Source organism: Netta rufina, assembly GCF_964035555.1.
Source record: "Netta rufina genome assembly, chromosome: 3".
Classification (NCBI taxonomy): domain Eukaryota; kingdom Metazoa; phylum Chordata; class Aves; order Anseriformes; family Anatidae; genus Netta; species Netta rufina.
Genome location: NC_140125.1, coordinates 29951959 through 29971340, shown reverse-complemented (window position 1 = coordinate 29971340; position 19382 = coordinate 29951959). Strand labels below are relative to the sequence as shown.

At 34.5% G+C, this 19382-nt stretch overlaps 1 protein-coding gene across 4 annotated transcripts in view; it reads left to right on the top strand.

Moving 5' to 3' along the window:
* Positions 1 to 19382, top strand: part of CEP170 (centrosomal protein 170) — a 101445-nt gene that overhangs the window by 46779 nt on the left and 35284 nt on the right. For 3 of the 4 annotated variants that reach the window (XM_084284846.1, XM_084284844.1, XM_084284843.1), the window contains exons 8-9: positions 793 to 1269; positions 3741 to 4378. In XM_084284846.1, coding sequence (XP_084140972.1) covers positions 793 to 1269; positions 3741 to 4378 — 1115 coding nt within the window. The remainder of the gene's footprint in view (positions 1 to 792; positions 1270 to 3740; positions 4379 to 19382) is intronic. The other variant, XM_084284845.1, reaches the window with a different exon arrangement.

The following is a 19382-nucleotide window of genomic DNA, read 5'->3' as shown; positions in this document are numbered from 1 at the left end:
CTTTAACCTTCATTCAGTCTATATAGTGGGACTTCCCCATGCTTTTTTCCACATTCTGCTGTGTTTTCCCAGTTCGAGCATGATTTTATAACATTATGCACGCTTCCAGCTATTGTTGTTTTTTCTTTTCTTCTACAAATTATGGAAACAGGTAAAATAAGAGTGGATGACAATAGGATTTATCTTGATTCTTGGATTTTACCTTTTGTAGAAATATAAAAGGTGTTTGAATTCCAAAACACTATCCAGTACCTATCAGTGTTAAAACTTCCAAGTCAGACTTAATGTTTATCTTGTGTTTATGTGTGAGTTGTTTTTCCAAGTTTTTACCAAATGAAATTAAACTAACTCTCCACTGTAGGAGATGGAAGCCACATCACTAGCACTTGTTTTAGGGGCACTTTGATCTATGTTTCTCTAAATAGCTTGAAAATTGCCAATAGTGATCCTCCCAACTATTTCTCTAATGTTTTATGACTGTTTTCCATGTTACTAATAACTCATGTGACCTTTATGTCATCTAAACATTTTTGGAGTGCAGATTTCCTTTGTCAAATTTAAGTGAGCTCTTTCCCACTTTACGCTCCTTACAGCCAGAGCTGTCTTTTCAGTAATGCTTTTCATATGTAATTCTGGAATTATTTTTCCAGAACTATGTTACTCAATCTTCTCCACAATTCTGCTATTTACTACAGAATTTTCTTGAGTGGCCTTTACAAAAATTCAGAAAATTCTTGAAGAACCTGAAGTTCCCAAGTATTGTGAAATCTATTTTTTATTTTTTTTTAATAGGATGCAGCACAGATGCCAAGCAAGCTGAGGAACAATCTGCAGCTGCAAGTGAAGAACTTTATCCTTTCTGTAGGGAGCCAAGTTATTTTGAAATTCCTACAAAAGAATTCCAGCAATCTTCACAGGTAGCAGAGAGCACTATTCATGAAATTCCCACAAAAGATAACCAGAGCTCCCATGCAGCAGGTGCGGGGCATGCCTCCTTTACCATTGAATTTGATGACAACACTCCAGGGAAAGTAACAATCAAAGATCACGTAACAAAGTTCACATCTGAACAGCGTCACAAGTCAAAGAAGCCTTCTTCCTCCAGTGGTCAGGACCTGCCTGGGCTTCAGAATGTGATGATGGCTGCAGAGAGCAAAGTAGCAGATTGGCTAGCACAGAACAATCCCCCAAGAATGATATGGGAACCAACAGAAGAAGATTCCAAAAGTATTAAGAGTGACGTTCCAGTGTACTTGAAGAGACTAAAAGGTAAAGTGAGTAATTCCAGCTATGCTTATTTCTGAAGGCAACAATTCTTCACCAGAATCCAGTAAGTGGGTCCTTGAGCCCTTGTGGAGTTCAATTGAAATCACAGGTACTCCACAGGAGTGCAAGGATCTGTTCAGGGATATCGTATTGAATATTAAAGAGGATAGTAAACCAAATACCAAGTCATCTTACAGTAAGCATACTAATTGGAGATATTATAGTACAGCTAACAAGGTACAAAGAAATCATATTTTTAAAACATTGATCTTGAAGGGAAAAAGAACAAACTCAAGCCTTTAGTTAAATTTTACATATTTCACTTTTTCCTGTGTATTACTTTAAAAAGCTGAATAGCTTTATAGAATCAAAGTTCGGAAGTTCAAGTTATGTTCTGTGAATATTCATGTACTCTAGGAAAATCATTTGGTGACAAAAAGTACATTGTATAGTTATTCTGCTTAAATTGATCATGTGTGATGAAGTCAAGTTTGTCTCCGGAATCTGAAGTAAACAAAAATCTTCAATTTTTATATTATGTTTGCAGGATATTATATTTATAAAAACACTGCTGTTAAATGAAGTAACAGTTAAGACATATTCACTGCATACAATGACATTTCCAATAAAATTAAATCAAATCTTTAGTGTCTAAAGTGTACTTTCTTTTGGATCCAACTTCACAGAATAGAGAAGAAAGTAGTTTTTATTTTCAGTTGAAGATTTCAGTGACATTCAAACTTTCAGAATGAAAATTCTGACAAATTTTTTTGAGTCTCTGTTATTTTCTGTTTTTAAATTCAGCAGATTTAATCTGCTATTCCCACTTTCTTGCTTCTGCAACATTATCATGGTTAACTCTTAACCCAGCTGGGATTCATTACAATGTGTTTTGTCTTTCTAATCAAAAGTCTGTATTTTAGGGCTGGCTCTTCAAATTAAGCTGAAAAATAACGTTTTCAAAACAGAATTGTATGGGTGCACTAAAATTAAGATACTAGCATAGTAGTTCTTTAGAGAATGTTACAGAGCATTCTTTTATCTGCATGATATTGTATTATATTCATGAACCTTCTTTAAAACATTAACCATATCACTATGGCAGGATTTTGTTTACAAGGCCTTAGCCCTTTCCTGGCAGCAGAAACTTCCTGAAGTTTGATACATTTTTGACTGAGGGAGCTGTAAGTTATAGGTTGCATTTGGCCATAACAAATATCTGAATTTTGTAATCTTTTGTGATCTCTTCATATTCTCATTAATTCTCATTAATTCTTCTTTGTCAAATCATAAGGGTAGAGTATGTACCTAACTTATTTGAAATTTTTGGTTTTTAAATAAAAAACAACACAAACAAGCAAAATCTTTCTGATTTTTCTGCTCAGCTTTTTCCTACAGTATCCTATATTGATGTCACACTGCTAAAATTGTTATATGACTTTCAGAGTGGTGTTGATGTTTATTGTTATTGTATGGAAGTATAGGACCCATCACATTGTTGAGTCACTGTACAAATAAGTAACAAAGGGAGGTCTCTATGGCAAATAGGGATGCTGTAAAGATTTCAACTGAGTATTCAGTGTTGTTAGTCCCCTAGGTAAGGGTTCCCAACATACAATTACCATTTAAATGAATAGTAGCTGTGTATCCTAACTATGCAAGTATAGAAAGTTTCATTGTACATGAGGTTGTTCAGTGTTAAGCCTGATTTACTGTGTATAAGTACCCAGTCTTCCATACATTTTTCAGGCCTCATTACTGAGTATATTTATATGTCTATATGTGATTTATTAAGTACGTAGTCCTTATTCATAGATCTCAAAGTAGTTTGAGAAATGAATAAGTAATAACAGACATTTTGCATGCATATATCAGATGCTGAGAGGAATGAATGATGGCAAAATTCATTCTACTTCTTGGAAAGAGTAATAAAGAATTAATTTCAATTTTCAGTAGACATTTGTCATGATAAACTGTTGTAACAATGTGAGGAGAAGACCATCTAACAACATCAGTTTTGTCACTTGACAGGCATTCTTATGTACCAGAAGGTCTGTCTTAATGTTCTTCTTTTTCATTTTATCCTTGCCTAGAATGTTTCAGTAGTCATTTGTAATCAATCAAATGGCTGTGTAACGAAATTGATATAATTGGGAAACAAGCCACTTCCATGCTATAGCACAGCTGATAAAATACTGCCTTTTGTAAATCACTGATAAGTACCTGTAGATTGCAATACTGATGAAAAGGGTAATTCAGATGCACTGATACTATTGCTTAGCTTATGCATCATCAGCAGCTGTACAAAATTTCCAGAGCTAGGTACAGAAATGTGTTGGATTCTGCACAGAAGAACAATTTGAAATTCTTTCTTAGTATGCAAGTTTACTTTGTATGTGTTGGGTTTAGTGTTTTGTTTTTTTTTTTTTTTTTATAGCTTCATTGTGCTCTATTTTCTTTTGCTTTGATTGTAGGGAATAAGCATGATGACGGTACACAGAGTGATTCAGAAAACGCTGGTGCACACCGGCATTATAGTAAGCGGGCAATACTTGAAGAGCACTTAAGACATCATCATACAGAGCTGAAAAAGGCTCACCAGAAAGTCCATTCCACAGAAAAGCAGCAAGAGCAAGCTGGTGTGAGTCAGACTGCTTTTATGATTGAGTTTTTTGATGAAGACCATCCTCGAAAGAGACGTTCTTATTCTTTTTCTCAGAACATAGGTGCTCTGTGCTCAGAATCTCCATCTCCAACACCTCATGCACGAGCTGAAAGAGTGAAACCTACATCAGGAGAGAAAGCAGTTCCTTCATCTGTGCAAGCCAGTTCATCACATCACAGAGCAGTACATGCAAAACTTTTAAAACAAAAATCAGAAGACCCTTCTGCTGCTTTACCTGTCTTACAAGCTGCGTTGTTAAGGAGTTCAGGAAGCCTCGGCCATAGGCCTAGTCAGAACCAGGAGATGGACAAAAAGTTGAAAAGCCAACATGTTTCTGCTGCTACTGAGAAGGACAATGAGGATGACCAGAGTGACAAAGGTACTTACACTATTGAGTTGGAAAATCCCAATTCTGAAGAAATGGAAGCCCGCAAAATGATTGACAAGGTGAGAAACCAAAAATGTGTATTGCTGCTAAACTGGTACGTGTTATGTGGGTGGGCAACAGTCTACCTCTTCAGTTCGACTTATTAAAGGTGCTGCAATAATGTAAGTTAGAAGCCAGTGTATAATGATGATACAAAGAATATAATAAAAGCAGAAGCAGTTATTTGATGAAAAGTTATTGTTTGATACTGCTGTTCTTCTATTTTGGTAGTTTAAAGGTGTTTTCAGTAGGGTAAGTACCACGAATGTACTAAACAATGAAGTTAAATTAGTTAAATTTTTATGATAATTGTTTGATTACAATTTATTATGTCCCATGGAGAAATATTTACCTGTTCTTAAAAACCTACAGTCTTTGTAGTTTTTGGTATACAAATCAGTTCCATCCAAATTATCATGTAAAAACATAATGCATTTTCTATACTTATAAATAAATTTCTTAACTGCAATAACTTAAATTTGAAAGCATAAAATGCTTTTATTTTCCCAAAATCTTTATATGATAGCGATGTCATTTTCATGGTTTGATTATAGATATGTTTCATTAGGCCTAGGAACCTTATAATGACCAAATAAACTTCGCTTATAGGTAAAAATAGAAGTGAACTTCCTTGGGATTCAATAGGAAGATACCAGTAGGATAAACTACATAGAGCCATTAGTCCTAACTGACTCTTGAGCGGGATTTTCTTTTCCTGTTATTGTATTTTCATAAATAATCCACTGTGGTCAAATGCTGGCATTCAGTTTTAGGCATATTTTTGGCCTTCTTAACAGAGAACATATTGCTTGTTATAGAATTACATAAGAATTGTTTGTGTATCTATGATGTGTTTTGTTTTTCTTTTTTTTCTCCCCAGTGGTTAAGTATTGGTTAATGTTTGTAGTGTTGCATTGAAAAGCCTTTGGGTATTATAAATGCCCCTTACTGCTAACCTTTTGAAACTGAAGATTTATAATGAAGTAAAGTTGAGAGATGTATTGTTTGAGGTCTCTTTTCACTTTTATTTAAGATCCAATTCAGAGATTCTGATTTTTTGCAAGTAAGCTTTGTGTCATAATTCTTTGCTTTGGGAATGTGGAATAACAACAGCAAGTGAAGAAAATCAAAACCAAATGGAAGCCAAAACTTCTTGCTCCAGCTCAGCTCAGCTTTGCTTCCCTCCCATTTAAAATTGCTAATGCTGAGGATTCTTTTAGTTTGCTAAAAGGTGATAAGTGAGGAATAAGACAAGGACTTCTGCTGGCCTGTTGACTGCTGTGCTGTCAAGTATTTAAGAGAATAGTTGGTATGCATTTAGTCAATAATTCCAGCATAACCTCTTTTTCTTGGCAAGTCAGTCTTTTTTTTTTTTTTTTTTTTTTTTTTTCCCTGAGCAGCCTGCTGATTTGAGTCTCATTCAAAGTCTGTTGAGTCAAAAGATTCATTGAAATTCAAGAGTTGGATTTACTAGGATTGGGATGAAAATGCATTACAAATAGCAAGGATAACTTTCTAAAACATTTGCACAAATAGTGCAAACAGTCTGTCTGTAAAAATTTGTTAGAATGGTGCTAAAATTCATGTCTAATTTACCTGAATAATTCCCTATGGAAAAAAATGCTTTTCGATTCGGGTATTTTTTTTCATTTTTTTTTCCTCCTTTTTACTGGAAGGAAGGGTGAGAACAAACAAAATACTCAGACTACTTCTGTGACTCATTCATTTGCAAAGCCTTAGCCATAGTTTTGCCCTTGTAGGCAAAGCCTCTGCTCTTTGTTGGAGGGCAAAAAAGAAAAAGCACCTGAGAACATACCACGAATTTAAGTGCAACATTAAATTGTCAGATACTAAGTTGTGATATATAATGTTGCTTTGAGTTTATGATCCAAGAGAAGCATTCAGGAAATCAATGTCCAAATTATCAGAAAAATGAAAAGTTCTCTGTAACTTAAAAAAAAAAAACAACAAACGAAAACACACCTTAATTGCTTTGACAAGATTCCCTTCAAATCAATATTTTTGCTTAATGTAGCCATGTAGCTTTTTTCTAATGATTCCAGGAAATATTCAAGGAAGACATAGTTATTTGTAAAGATTTAATAATCAGTAAATGGTGTTGTCTTATTTATTCAACATCTTGATTTTATTTAAGGATCCATTTGTTCTTTCACTATTCTTTCAGCCTCTGTAAAGAGACCATAGCAAAAGAGGTGTAAAATAACAAATGTCATAATTTTTTCATTTTTTTAAATTTTTTTTTTTATGAACGTCTTAAAAAGCCTGTCTTTTGAAAAGAGAATAGAAGAAAGATTACAAACCTAATCAGAAGGATAGTGGAAAACACTTTCTAAGTTACAGAGAAAAAGGCCTTTTAGTTAAATACTTTTCCCTAAGAGATAGTTGCAACCATTCCTCTGTGATGACTACCTTGGAGTAAGCCTAGAATGAAGGGCTCAGTAAATTAATTTGAGGCTTGGTCCTTTCTCGACTTCCAAGACCAAGGAAATTTGTTGAACCTGTGAAAATGAGACATCAGTATCTGACAGGCAAAGTCACTGCAATGAAAGCAACCTATGTAAATGTCCACCAAGACTAAAATGAGTGGGAAAAGAGGTAATTGTTAAAATGTTAGCAAATGTGCATTACTTTTAAAACAGATTTGATTTTAGGACACAAAAAAGCAGGACTTAAAATGATAAGCAGATAGTTTTCAGTTTTAATAATAAAGAAAAAAAAATCTAAGACCTATACATGCCTGGAGTACTCCAAAGACTGTTCATTTAACTCATGTTTGTTGGTTTATCATTTGGATTGATTATATTTTAAAATCTTCCATTCTTATTATCAGCCATTATAGGAGCTGAAGAAATTAGCTAGTATCTCAGAAATACTAATACTTATTTCCTCTGTGCTGTTATTTGAATTTCCTCAGAGGAAGTAAATATCACGGGCATGTGGCCAGCTTTGAATGATTAGAAGTAGTATGTCACTTCTCTCGGAACAAAGAAAAATCTTAGAGAGTAAGTTTAAAAAAAAATCAAAAAAAAAAGGTACAGATTAAGAGAAAAAAAGAAATCACCATGCATGTTATTAGGAGGAGACAGAGAAGCAGTCATAAGACTTCATAGTTTTTTCTAAGCTGTTTCTATTTTAAAACATAATACATATATGTATTTAGGACAGATATCAAAACCAGACTATCGCTGGAGGAAAATGGATATGGCTTAAGAGTTTGGGTTCTATTGTTTTTGCTTGTTCCAATTTCATTTCATGATTTTTCTGAATGGAAAAAGCTTTAGAGGTAGTGGAAAAATAGTTATAATTTGCAAACAATGGAGTCTTCAGTTGTTGTTCACTTTAACTACTTTCTCTCTTCAGTCCATAAAGTGCTGTCTTAGAAATATTCCTGAGCTCTCTGAGAATTCAGCTGTGCTTTTCACAAATAGCATGAACCCATGCATATAAAATCTATCTTGTAATATTTAAATTCTTTTAAAACGTTTTGCTAGGGCTTCTGACTGACTTCATTTTTGAGTAACTTGTCATTATTACTATTACTTTCAAACTCTGTTTTCCAGAGTGAGTGAATAGTGCCAGTATTAGTATGGAGCTGAGTTGTACATTCTCTCTTCTGTCTGTGGTTTACTTGCATTTTTACTCTCACATGGATTTCCATATGGTCCTCTGTCAGCTTGATTTTATACAATGCAAATTCTAAGCTAGATCAGTCCCGTTCCTCACAAACTCACGTGCTCTTTTTGCTTGTTCTCTCCAGTATAAATATTGTATGTCGTAATGTTCTTTATAAGCAGAGAAAGCTTGAAAAATAGCACAAAAATCTGCTTCTTTCAAGTACCATGTTTATCCAAGATTTTTACATACCAATGTTCAAATAGCAACTAAGTTCATACAGAAGTATGAATTGGTTACTAGGCCAAATAGGTGTAGAAAATAAATTAATTCCACGTTAATGATGTGGAATATGGTTCTAACTGAAAAATAGATACTGAATCTCTTTTTATACTTGTAGAGGCCTTTTTGAAGTTGCCGTTGAGATCAATTTTATGAATGTGCAAAGGAGAAGAGCTGCTCTTACATACTACGAAGACCATCTTAAACATAGCAGGCATACAAAATTCTCTACTCAAATAACTTCAGGCATCTTTGTAACAAAATAACGCTCTTATTGTTGCACCTAATTGCAAAGTACAAAACAAATTCAGGATCTTGATCTAAAACGTTTTCAGTGACATTTAAACACACAAATTAGAGAAGTATATGGGGCATAGTCAGGATTTGCTTCTTACTTACATCCAGTTTTGCCCTTTAGATAGGTTCAATGCTTTCTATTTCTATTTTCTCTATTTTGCGCTAAATTATGAACTTTATATGTTTTTCTTTTTTAATTACATTTGTTCTAATAGAGGTAATTTCTCATCAGTCGTATCAGGCAAAAAAAAAGTATTCCTGGACCACAGAAAAGGTAAGTTTCTGAGTGGATGAAAGAATTCAGAATGAAGTTTCGGCAGTTCATCTTGGGGCTTGGACCTGATGAACTCTTGAGGCCCCTTCCAACCCGTACAACTGTGTCATTCTGTGATCTTCCTTTTTGTTGATATAAAGATTGCAAATTACCAGTCTAGTGAGTTTCATGTTTTCAATAAAGCAAAATACTAGTAATAACTTATTATAAGTGAGTGTGCAAATAACTCTGGATGTGTTTGGAATATTAAAATATTTTCATCAGGCTATATATTGCAGTAAATAAAGATCAATTCAGGGAGTTTTGTGTAAGCTCTTTGTATTTTGGGGGGAGGCCCTTTTTGATTTATGTGGGTATTAGGAGTTACTATAGCAGCACTAAACTTCTCTGGATATCAGTGAAGGGAAAGAATATAATAGAGCTTACATGTATGTCTGTTTTGAATCTTACCAGCCTTTTGCTAACCAGGGAATTGGGAATTTTATAGCAACTTGTGGAAACATTGGGCTTGAATAAAATTTTCTTTTGTCCCAAAATTGTATCCTTCACTTGTTATATACTTGATTATGTACCATGTGTTGGGTATACATAGAATAGCGTTCTGTTGCTATAGTCGTGAGGTTTTCTCCTCTTTAAAAATTTGGAATAACTGTAATAGTTTTGGAGGGGGCACTGAGCAGGTGTTGATGTGGACACCAGGTTTTCATTTTCTACATCCTTCTGTTTACAGTGATACTTATATTTTAGGTGTTTGTTTGTTTGCTTTGGTTTTAGTATGCATATAAATAAGATTTACAATAAGATGGGATCTCTTTACTCATTTTGCTCCTGAGGTATGTCTGCTCATACTATATTAAGTTACTTACTAGTTAATATTGCATTCTTCCAAGGACTGTTCTGTGCTTCTCCTTGCTGGGCTAGGAGTTTTTAATGAGAGAGTCTTTATTGGTTTTGTGTTGCAAGCAAGAAAAAATGCTTAATATCAGATCATTTTTACATCGAAGGCAACTTTGGAGGACAGTCAGTTGGTCATAAACAAATAGCCCTAGGTGCCATTATCTATGGTAACTTCTAAAAAAAAAAATACGTTTCGAACAGCTTAATGTTTGACTGCGTGCTTTTGAAAGGTGTGGGGTTTTTTGTTTGTTTGTTTGTTTTTTCAGTGCAGACAGCTTGTTTACTAGATATTCTCTATTGCAAACCTTAAAGTTGTACAGATAATCTTGCAGGTACTGTGAAACCTTGTATGTACCTTGTGTATACATGTACATATATACATACATATTTATATTTAAGATCTCGAAGATGAATTAGAAAATATATCTGATTTATTAAAACTGTGTTTGTCCAAAAATGCACATTTATGGTGCATAGGAGCAGGTAAGGTGGTGATATTTTACATAGCAATATTTAATATACAAATTGATGGTTTATTTTAAGTGGAACTTGGCAAATTTTTGCAGTAGCGGCAATGACAAACTATGTGAAAAGATTCAGAGGGCAGGAAGTTAGGAGAAAAAAAAATCTGCATGTTTAAATAACTGTTTAAGGAACAGAGACAGATGTATCTATTTTCAGAAAATGGCTTTCAGATCTTCTGTCTCTTCACACTCTGGATTTAATTGCTTTTGCCATTGCTTCAGTGACTTTTTCCAAAAAGAATTAATTTTAGCCCTACTGAGTGTCTTGTTTGCAGAGGGACTGTATTTTATGAATACAATTTTGAAAAAGCAGTAGAACAGTTGAAGCCTATCAAGTCATCTGAGGATATAAATTTTTGCAAGAATGCAGTGTTTGTAATTTTTTTTTCTTCTGGGCTGCGGGAGGGTGAGGAGTCTTACAGTCTCTAAACATACCATTTCCTCTTAAATTTGGAATTCTAAAGAAAATGAATTTTTCATTATAGCAAACTACTACAAAATGTGTATGCATGTAAATATGTAACTGGCTTCTGGTAAGAGGAAGTTATTAGACTTGGCACATTGATCTATTCATTTGCCTATGTAGCGCTTTTTTATACCAGCGTGTCTTGCGTCTGATTCTGTATCTTCAATATATAGTTAAATGCCATAAACAGCTTCTGTGAAAATCCATGGCTATTCATGAGCTACTCCCTGCACAGGACACAGTCTGTTTGCCTGGGATGGCTAGGCTAACTGCCAAGAACAAGCATAAACTATTAAAATCAGATGTCTCAGAAGCAACTTGGTTAAATGCAGTTCTTGCAGTAGCTTAACACAAAATGAACATAGGCATTTTACTTTGGCTCATCAAACTTTTTCAAACTCATAAAGAAAATGTTTGTCTTTTGTCTTTTGTTTCCACCAGATCAGTAACTTCTAACAATCAATTTACTGTATATTATGAATGTTCAGACTACCTTCTTAGGAAGAATTATGAGGAGCTCAGTGTGAACAATAAGCTCAGCACTGCCAAGTTGATCTGAGTATGGATCCAAAGCCTCTTCCATTTCCTCACTCTTTGAAATCCTCTCTTCGTATCAGTAAAGCATCCTCACGGTTTCAGCTTATTTACACTTTCTTATCCTTGTTTAGCACATCTAAACCGTGTCCAAATCCAGCATGTGTTTCCAAATTAATATCTCTTCCCTCTTTGTTTTTCTTGCTGATTTGACTGTGTCAGTTCACAGCACAGTTCTTGAAATTTGCTTTTATTTGCCTTCCCTAACAGTTAAACTCACTCATCATCTTCCTTTCCCTTAAAAAGTTACGAAAAATACTTGCTATTGTAATCTACATTCCTTTCATTTTTCAATGGAAAATAACTTATTTAAAATTGAATAACTTGTTCCTTGTTATTTTGCCATGGTCCTATCTTTAATGCACTGTGCAACATAGCCCCGTGTCCCTAAACCAGCCTTCTGCTTTGATTCAATTTGCCCTTTTCATCATTGAATTCTCTTTTATACACCTTTTGTGTTGTGATTTTGCTCTATTCCTTGTGTGCAGACTGCCTGCACTGAAATGAATAGCATATCAATTACTTTCTTTTCAAATACCTCTCCAAAACATATATTTAACTGTAGTTAAGGTCCAAACTGAAAGAGGGGAAAATTTTCATGTACTTCTGGTTTACAAATATCATTATTAATGGGATAGGTTCCTAGTTATGGCTCTCTGAATTGTAACTATTATCCTAATAATTTGTCTTTCTGTTTTCTTAATAATACTGTTACTTTCTGTATATCCTTTATCAGGACTACTGCAGTAAATCTATGAAGAAAAACTTTAGAGAGTATGTTAGTAGAACAATTGAATCCCTATTCCAGTATGCCTCATTTGCTATAAACTGAGTGAACTTATTAAGAGTCACACATAAGACCTTTTCTCCATCTGTATCTCTGTCTTCAGTAACGATTTGGATGGTGAACTAGAAGAGTGGACATAAAGTACTGAGTAATTACAGTATTCTACATCTGCAGTGTGATTTTCATGAACTGTGAAATGTTTTAAAGTTAATATCCTGAAATTGAAAAAGAAACTATAATGTCCTGACATTAGGAACTCTAAAATGCATGCAAATGAGACACAAGATATGAGATAGAAAGATACAAGATAAAACCGGAGAAGATTCTTAATCAAGTACTTAGAAGTTTATTAGAAGCATATTAAGAAAATGTCGAGTATTTTTTTTTAGCTATTCCATTTTCTTCCTTGTGATTCAGAAGAATTATTCATGTTGCCTCTAACTTTTCTGACTGGTTTTTACTTTTAATTTCTAGAAGTTCTCACATATCAATAATGAAAATGGTTTCAAAGAGTCATCACTTTTGTTAATTACTGCTAAAGTCATTATACTGACCTATAACAGTTTATCTGTGTAATATAACATTAACTCATCTATTGAGGGGTGAAGAAGTGAGTAAGACCAGTAACTGATCACTAAAGCTGTTCTGTGTTGTGAGCTGCTTTCACAGGAAAACGCGCATGGCATTCAAGGAGAGAGTACTCTCCTTTCTCCAAAATAAGCCCCTGTAGAATAGGACGAGGCATGTGCTCAGAGTTGGTCCTGTAACTCACGCTATCCCCCCGAAATGTGCCAGTACTTCTTGCAAGGACTGTCTTGGTTGTTTTGTGTTACATAGATTTTGTTGCCTCTTTTTTTATTACTGGATAAAGGTTTTTTTTGTTTGTTTTTAAATGACTGGTTTATGTTGGTAAAGTTATATTCTAAGTTATAATATTGTGAAACTGTTGCTAAGTTAAATTGATGGAATTATCAATATCCACTTCAAGGTACAACTACTTTGCCATCAGTAGTTCATCTCTGTACTTGTCAGTCTGGGTTTGTGTTCCAGCAAGTAAAAACATGATGCTCAGGGACTTGCTATATTTTTAGCTTGCTGTTTTGTCCCTTTGTTTTGCTGGGAGAAGCACAGGATGTTAATGGATTATCACAGGGACACGTCTGGAGAATTTACCATTTGTTGGTTTCAAATTCAAAAGTATGTTTCAAGAACTGCCATTTTTCCTGTTGACGTGGAAGACTTTGTTATATGTCTGTTGTTATACATCTGGACGTTGTGGCATTACTGTCCAGAACAGGTAAAGAGGGATCTGGGGGTTGTGGTTGATAGCAAGCTGAATATGAACCAGCAGCATTCCCTGGCAGCCAGGAAACCATACCCTGGGGTGTGCATCAAGCACAGCATTGCTAGTCAGTCGAGGGAAGGGGTTGTCCACCTCTATTCTGCACTGGTGCAGCCTCACCTCGAGTACTGTGTGCAGTTCTGGGCACCACAGTACAAAAAGGACATTAAACTGTTGGAGAGTGTCCAGAGAAGGGCTACAAAGATGGTGAAGGGCCTAGAGGGGAAGACGTATGAGGAGCGGCTGAGGTCACTTGGCCTGTTCAGCCTGGAGAAGAGGAGGCTGAGGGGGGACCTTGTGCACATTGTCCCTTGTCCTCCTGCTGCACACCACTGTGAAGAGCCTGGCTGTGTCACCCAGATGCCCTTCCCGGAGGTACAGGGGGGCTGCTTTTAGGCACCCCCAAAGCCTTCCCTGAGCCCAGCTTGCCCAGACTCTTTCCATAGGGCAAGTGCTCCAGTCTTGACCGCTTGACCCACTGAGCTCTCTCCAGTTTGTTCATGTCTCTCTTCTACTGGGGAACCAAAACCAGATGCAGTCCCTCTATCACATGTTATTCCATTTGTGTACAGGCCATTTGAATTTGAGGCTAAACAACATTATTTCGACTATGTTTCATAAACGAGGCTTGACTTCATGTACAAATGTTGTTGTTCCCCTGCCATTCTAAATGTTCTGGTTTGCAATAGAAATTGTTTCATGCTTCTTAACAATTAAGTTGTTATTTATAAACCCCACCACCACAGCTTACACAATGTTTCTGACAGTTCCACCATTACAGCCGGGTGGTGGAGATGCTGTAGCAACCCCAAATAATGCTGCAGATTTTGGCAGTGTCTAGATTTTTCCCCCATTGGTCATATTTCAAGCTTTCTGGGAAAACTATGATCCCATTTTCTGTTTTGTAACTTTATGAAATTTACAGCTTTCATGATAAAATAAACTAGTCTTTCTGCTAAAATACCATTCCATAAAAATGAACAATAATAGACTAGAGCAGGCCAGAAACCTTTAACTTTTGAGTTAGCTTCTTCGGTGAGTTTATAGTTTCATTTTGAAAAGACATGTTTAAAAACAGTATTAATATCTTAAATAAACTTACAGGAATTGCTTTGTTTGTGTGACTTACAACTACCTAAATTTAAAAAAACAAACAAACAAAAACAAAACAACACACTACTCTCTATCCCCCTGGTGTTCTCCAGAAAAAAAGCAAAATCATGATTTTATGGAAGTTTTATTGTTTGCAGTGATGAAAAACACACAAACAAAGACTTAGCAAACCTGTTTTTTCACTGACCGGCAGCGTGCTTGGATACCTGTGATTTGAGATGGTTGGGAAAGTTTTCGAAGTCATAAACAAATGTCAAAACTCTCTTTACCTATTTTTGCAAATTTAATTAAAAAAATATAATAACAATAATCCTTCTTAGTTTTCAAACAACTCAGCCATGTCCAAACCTGCATCTTGTAATCTGGCTTCATTTTTTCTTCTCAAAAACACAATTGATCAAAATAGAGATGGTAGTTGCCTCTTGTTTAAGCTATGGCTGCTGTTTCTGACAAATGCAAGCTTTGCAGAAAGAAACTTCACTCTTTTCGTATAAATAGCGGAGAGATGCAAAGGTAGGTGTCACCAGCATTTCCTCTGGCTTTTTTTTTTTTTCAGTGGTAGTTAAGTTATCTCCTTTGAAATCAAGAAGTTACTTACAGAACAGAAAGCTCTGAAGAAATGGCAATCTTGAAGAATGTTTTTCAGTCTCTTTAGGAGGATAGAGGCTTTTATCTGTTGAGGCTTCAGTCACAACACCCAAACGCAAACCTTACAACAGCAACCAGTTGAGTACAAGTAACATTTTTTCTAGATGGAAGCAATACAGTTTCCAGCACGAGCCTTTAGATTATTCCATGGCTGTTTATGCTGAGGGTATATTTTCATTATTCGGTAGATATTGTAAGTGGATTGGTTAATCCTGAAATTCTGACAGTATTCATTTTCTGGTGTGTCTGGAATGTTCTGAATTTTGTGAAGCATTAAGTAGAAGTTATTTTTATATTTTTAATATGTTTTTTAATAAGTTATTAAATTATTATTTTTTATGTTCTTTTTAGTTTTTTAATATCCCCACTTTGTTTATGGAGGGTGCATTGGAAGTAGTATTAGGAGGTAAATTTGTTACTTGGATCTTATTGTTGCAAATACCGCCTTTCACAGAAGAAAAAAAAAGACAACGTTCAAATTTGCTTTTGCTGTAATTTTAATAATGGAAGAAGAAAACTAAAAATTGCTTAAAAAAAGGCTTCAAGAGTAGAAGAGGTAACTGAATGAAAGAAACCTAGGTTATGTTTGTGATACAAGTAAAGAAATTCAGCATAGTAAATGAGTGTGCCACCAGCTAATATTAAGAGTTTTGTAAGCAACATTTTACATCTGTAGTCCTGATTCCTGTAGCTATGGAAGTTTGAATTCATATTTTCCTTCAGATGCTTAGGTAATAAAATTAGAATTTCATTTAATTTAAGAGCGTAGAAAACTCTAGACAGTAGAACTATATTAAACAAGGAAAAAGCTGCAAAGTACCAATATATTCAAAGAAAGGAGGCACTGGATGACAACTGGTTTGTTCCTATCTTCAAAAGTTGCTGCAACTGTACAAATCAGAAGTATATCTTTACAGAGAGGAGTTTTATGTTCTGTTACACTTTTTCTAAGGAATAAATATTTATAAAATACTCTCAAGCAACTCATGCGTAAGAACACCTAGACATGATTTAATTTTTTTATTAAATTTGGGGAGTATTAACAGGAGCAGAATCATTGGGTGCTTTTTTTTTTTTTTTTTTTTCTTTCCTCTGCTTCTTAGACATTAACAAACATTGTGGTTTGTGGCCATCTAGTGGTGAATCCCTTTAAAATACACAAACATTGTGGGGGATTTTAATAAACTAGGCCTCTAGCTTTACTGTGCAAAACTGAATTACAAAACCGTTTTTTTTGGGAAAAAATTAATTCTGTAGCTCTTTCTCTTTTGTACTAGTACTTTTTTTTTTTTTTTTTTTGATGGGCATAACACATGTGAAAGTCATTTCCACTTCTTCTTTAAAATTAACCCGATATTATAGCTTCTTTCTAGCAGCCAGTTTTAATGTAAATTTTATAAATGGTAGGTGTATTTCCAAGGTAAAAAATATTCTGTTAAATATCTTTGAAATATATGTAAATTCTGAAAGCAATTGATACTCCTTAATGACTCAATAAATTGGACAGAAAGTATACTGGCTGGTTGTCCTGCTTAACTCCCTTTCACTACATTATCTTGTTAATAGCTCAAACATACCTAATGTTTTTTAGTATTTTTCTCTATAACCTATGGTTTTGAATGTCATGGGAAAATTATTTCTCACAAACTGTATACTATAAGCAGGGATATCATGGATATATATAACGGATGCTATAAGCATCAGTCAGAAACAATAAAGTAGATGACACATACCAAGGCACATCTGAATGAGATTCTTGTACATTGTGAGATCTGGTGAACTTCTGATGTATGCTAAGTTCCTGAGAAGTGAAAAATTGAAATCTTGTTTGTATTAAAGAAATAAATTAATGAGCGTATTAGTGGTAAATATAAGCTAAGCATTTACATTTCTTGTTTTCACTAGATAATAACAAAATTCTGAAAATGTGGTGGGTTTAGTTTTTGATTTTTTTCCTTGACTGGGAAGTGGATTCATGATGATTTTTGTAATAATTTTGGTTTCACTGTTTGTTTCTTTCATCAGTGTCATTTTTTCATATGTGACCATTCCAGATAGCAGATCCTTGAATTGTCAGTGTTGACATAAATTTCTGTTCTTTTTTAAATTGCAGTAGCTATTTTTTCTATTTAATCTGTAGATTTCATAAAGATGTCAGATAAACATAATACAACAAAAAGTACTTGAACTCACTATCCAGCATGCCACCATCCATCCATTAACATTGAACATTGTATCAGGATGGTATTGGGTTAATGTGTGTAATGGTTTGTTTCATTTTCAGGTATTTGGAGTGGATGACAGCCAGGATTATAATAGGCCTGTTATCAACGAGAACCAGAAAGATTTAGTAAAAGATTGGGCTATAAATTCTGCTACAGTAGTGCTGGAAGAAAAAAGACCACTGAGTACAACTGGATTTCTTGACACAGAGGTAGAATTTAACTTTTGATGGTCTTCTTTTTTCTTCCGATGAGAGAGCACTAATAATTGAAAAATAAGTGTTAAAGAGCAAACAAAACCTTGCCTGGAAAATACTAGCTCAGGTCTCTACGTTCTTTATTTTTCTTAGTCCTTTATTGCATTATTGAAATCTCTATGTCAAAGAGAGGCAAGTAAAATTGGGAAAAGTTTAAACTTTGCTACTTTTCCATGTGCACTAATACCAGTGTTTGGGAAATGTAGCAAGAATTTTGTTGCAACATTGCCTTTGCAACACACATTTGCACAGTATATGTTTCTTGTAGTTTATACAGTGGAACTGAGGAAAAGCTGGTTATGTTTTATAGCCCAAAGCAAGTAACTATATTAAAATTCAGAAATAAGGTATATGCATTTAATGTGTGATACAAAGCCAGCTAGGGAAAAAAAAATACATTTCAGGTTATTTTTTTAACGAAGCCAGAGGTTTTTAAATTCAGGGTTTTGTTTCTCAAGTGAGATGCCACTCATGAGAAATCACTTATGTTAGTTGCCTCAGAAGCAGTATAATTAAATCAGTTGATAAAAGATTAGGCAAAGGAAAATGTCTGTTCTTTGTATATGACTCAAAATATGCAAATGAGCTAGATGTTAATCATATTGCATATTGAAATCCTGGGAGACATTCTGATATCATGGTGATGGATAAAAGATAGCTTAAAATGTGTTAGAAATAGAACAGGCTCAGACTGGAGCAGAATTAAATCTGATAACGAAGCACATCACATTTATTCTGCTTGCCATGGCAAATTGACGCTGAAATACCATCTTGTAAATTAACAAACTTTATAAATAAGCAATTTTTCTGGAAGACATCAAAAGCTTAAAGTACGACGGTCTGCCTGCCATGCAAATGTATTGGTTTTGGTATCTAGAAGACTGCTTTTCATAGAAAAAGTGTACATTGTCATTTTTGTATTTGGGCTACTGTGCAGCCCTGATACACTAAATAAGTCAGTGTATCTAGATTAGTGTCTTTGAGTCATTTTTCTAAGGTTACTGTACCTTGCTTCTTTGAATGAATCTGTAAGTGCAGTTTTACTCTTTTTCATGCCTTTTGCAGCATTCAGCTCTTTTGTGCCTTGTGAGTTTTCAAGATTATCAAAAGTACTGATTTGTTTCCATTTCTGTATTTTTTTCCTATTTATAACAGCAGAAGAATATATGATTTACTTTATGACCATGATTGAGCTTTCCAGGTATCATACTTTACAAATAACAGGTTGATTTGAGAAGACCGGGACTTCTGCAATCATAGGACAGGTTTAAGAACCCTTCTGGCAATGGCATATGAACGCTCCCTTTGAATTAAGTTGAAATTACAAAAATGGTCCCTTTTTATTACTATGGATGCTTTGCTGAATACATAATCTTTCTTCTTTTATTGGGAAAAGAGTGGGTTATCTTAGCGTAGTCATAATTTATAGGATTATTATGAGGCATAGCAGGGGAAAAATGGTAATTGCTCTGTAAGTAAAGGAGATGAAACAACATGGATATAGCATGAATTAATGTAGAAAGAGATGAGGGTAAATGAAGGTTGGTAAAAAGCTTACTAGAGAAACTTAAAAATAGAAGTAAGTTAATACATATGTGGAAGTAAAAGAGAAGCTAGTTCAGAAAAAGAGGTGTGTTTCATAATTTTGTAGTAGGGTAATAGTAATGAGGATAACTATTGGTTCAACT